The sequence below is a fragment of the Triplophysa rosa genome, unplaced genomic scaffold, assembly GCF_024868665.1.
Source record: "Triplophysa rosa unplaced genomic scaffold, Trosa_1v2 scaffold491, whole genome shotgun sequence".
NCBI classification, from domain to species: domain Eukaryota; kingdom Metazoa; phylum Chordata; class Actinopteri; order Cypriniformes; family Nemacheilidae; genus Triplophysa; species Triplophysa rosa.
Window position 1 is genome coordinate 27,570 of NW_026634498.1, and position 2,930 is coordinate 30,499.

Genomic DNA, 2,930 nt, shown 5'->3' on the forward strand with positions numbered 1-2,930 from the left:
AGTGCTCTCGTCCAAGAAGAAGATGAAGTGCTCTCGTCCAAGAAGAAGACGAAGAAGTGCTCTCGTCCAAGAAGAAGACGAAGAAGTGCTCTCGTGAATGCGCGCCATACACTGACAATACAGAGGAGAATATATCGATCAAAGTCGGTATTTTGGTTTGTTTTTCGCACAAAGCATTATAGTCGCTTCAAAGAAATTCAACTGAGCCACTATGCGCGGATGAACCAATTTAACAATCTTTAGTACTTTTCTGCACCTTGGCATAAACTGACACAATGATGTCTATGAGGAGGCCTGGAAAGCTCTCGGATGTCACCTAAATATCTTTATTTGAGCTCCGAAGACGCCGGCAGTTCTCTAAACATGTTTAATGTCATGTGGGTGAGTAAAAAAATCACACAAAGTTGATTTTTGGATGAACTATCCCTTTAAAACTAGACCTTTTGGTTGAATGTCTTGTCAAATATATCAACTTTGTGTGTGTATATGTGTGTTTCAGCCACCACAAGCCCCCTGTCATCAGTCTACAGTCTCATTCGCAGTGTGTTGGTGGCAGCTCTGGTTTATGGATTTTCCCTTGGTGCAATTTATGTAAGTGTGTTGTTGTTTGTCTCTGACTGTGAAACTTTGTTTAGCACGGCTCATTGTGTATGTGTCTGCATTTGTGTGTAGGCTCCATGGGGAGAGGCGCATGTGCCTGTGCTCTTCTCTGTGTTCTGCGGACTCCTCCTAGCATTGTCGTATCATCTAAGCAGGCAGAGCAGCGACCCCACCATCCTCTGGTCAGCATCACCCTTATTACTTCTACATAAAGCTTCCCAGCAATGTTGCTGAATCTAACGTCAACGTTGCTCTGACAGGTCTCTGGTTCGATCCAAGTTTTTCCCAGAGCTGGAGAGCCGGACGCCAGAAGAGCCCCCACTAGAGATTAAAGACCCTCTTCCAGAGAAACTGCGCAACTCTGTGGTAAAAAGCACTCTTCAGTTGTGTGTATTTTTTTGCTATGTTTTGGTGTATTTTAAATATTCGTTCACCGTATCTGCAGAAAGAGACGCTTCATTCCGACCTAGTCATGTGTCCTCTTATGGCTATCATCACCTTTGCCATCAGTGCCAGTACTGTCTTCATTGCTCTGCAGGTCAGTTAGGATCCGGTGTGCAATTCTCACTATGTGAATGATTCAGAAATTGTCGTTTACTAAAGCATTGCTTTGATGGTTCTCAGCCTGCTCTCAGTTTTGTCCTCTACATCTTGGCTGGGGTGGTGGGCTTCTTCACGCACTACCTCCTGCCACAACTCCGCAAACAGCTGCCGTGGTTCTGCTTGGCCCACCCTGTGCTGCGCTCTCGAGAGTACAGCCAGTTTGAGGTTCGAGGTGAGTAGGCAAACCCACACGCGTGGAAATAAAGCTTGATTGAACGACTTGAGTTTGACTGACCTCTGTCTCAGATGCCGCTCAGCTGATGTGGTTTGAGAAGCTGTACGCCTGGCTGCAGTGCGTGGAGAAGTATTTCATTTACCCGGCTGTAGTGCTTAACTCCCTGACCACCGAAGCTCACACTGTCAGCCAAAACCCGGATAAACCTGGCGCCTAGTAAGAACATTCACATCAGTTAAATCCTCAAGATTTTTTAGAAGAAATCTCTGTGTGCATAAAGTTCCCACAGTCATGGAAAATATCAGGGAATTTTCAAGTAATGTTTTTCCAAGCTGAGTTGGAAGGATTATGAAAATAAATATAAACTCTGATATTTCTGTATTATTTGTGCTTTTTTGTTTTAGTTCTGCCTTGCTTTAAAAGTTTTCAGTTAGTGTAATAGATTGTAATAGGTCTCAGCTTGATCAGGATGAGTTATTTATTGCTCTTTTCCTCTTCCTTCAGTGGCCGTGCTCTGTTCATCTCAGTGGCTGGAATGAAGCTGCTTCGTTCGTCATTTTGTGTCCCGTCTCAGCAGTACGTCACCCTGTGCTTCACCGCGCTCTTCTTCCAATTCGACTACCCTCACTTTTCACAGACCTTTCTCCTCGACTACTACTGCATGTCCATCCTCTTCAGCAAGGTTTGAGAATCACAACTCTGATACATTCAAAAAAGTTGTATTCAATGGTGGCATTTTAGTTGTTTATACTGCGTTTATATTATTTGAATTTAAAGGGACAGTTCACCCAAAAATGACAAATCTGTCATCATTTATTCACCCTCATGTCATTCCAAATCTGTATGACTTTCTATCTTCTGTGGAACACATAAGAAAATATTTTGAAGAATGTTGGAGTTATATACAGGTTTTGATTGACATGCGGGTGAATAAATAATGACAGAATTTTTATTTTTAAATGAACTATCCCTTTAAATTGCATTTGTAGCTATAACTATTGTTCCTCTTATTTCTCCTGTGTCTGAGAGCAGCTGTGGGATCTGCTGTATAAGCTTCGCTTCGTGTTGACCTACATTGCACCTTGGCAAATCACGTGGGGTTCTGCGTTCCACGCCTTCGCTCAGCCATTCGCTGTTCCTCGTATCCTTACTCGCGTTATTCTCAAGCTGGTCTAAATGCTGAAGTTTACTTTATTTTTAATATATCCCTTAAGAAACTCTTTTATAGCACAGCATTGCACTGCACTAAGCTACAGTTCACTCGATGTTCCTCTACTCCCTTTGGTGGTGTTCACACTAGGTTTGATCAATTGTGATTTCACCCCCCAGGTCTCCTTTCACATTACAGTATTGTAATATTTATGACAACAGTTAGTGAGTTCTTGCGGCGGCTGTTTACCAGTGCAGCGAAGTATTGTCTCAAAAAAGTGTGAAGCAAACAACGGTTTCCATTTTTAAACTTGTCGAGATGGTTTTACTTCCAAACCTCAACATGCACAAAAGCATTCAGTCTGCACAGATGCACTGCAAGATATGCACGCAAGAAAGGGAC

General features: G+C 42.9%; 1 protein-coding gene across 1 annotated transcript in view; it reads left to right on the forward strand.

Annotated features, from left to right (window-relative positions):
* The window catches only part of LOC130550945 (pecanex-like protein 3), a 10,260-nt gene extending 7,542 nt beyond the window's left edge, over positions 1-2,718 (forward strand). The window contains exons 2-9 of the mRNA XM_057328478.1: positions 500-591; positions 673-782; positions 861-966; positions 1,046-1,138; positions 1,225-1,375; positions 1,450-1,594; positions 1,883-2,060; positions 2,411-2,718. Coding sequence (XP_057184461.1) covers positions 500-591; positions 673-782; positions 861-966; positions 1,046-1,138; positions 1,225-1,375; positions 1,450-1,594; positions 1,883-2,060; positions 2,411-2,554 — 1,019 coding nt within the window. The 3' untranslated portion in view covers positions 2,555-2,718. The remainder of the gene's footprint in view (positions 1-499; positions 592-672; positions 783-860; positions 967-1,045; positions 1,139-1,224; positions 1,376-1,449; positions 1,595-1,882; positions 2,061-2,410) is intronic.
* The last annotated feature ends 212 nt before the right edge of the window (positions 2,719-2,930 follow it).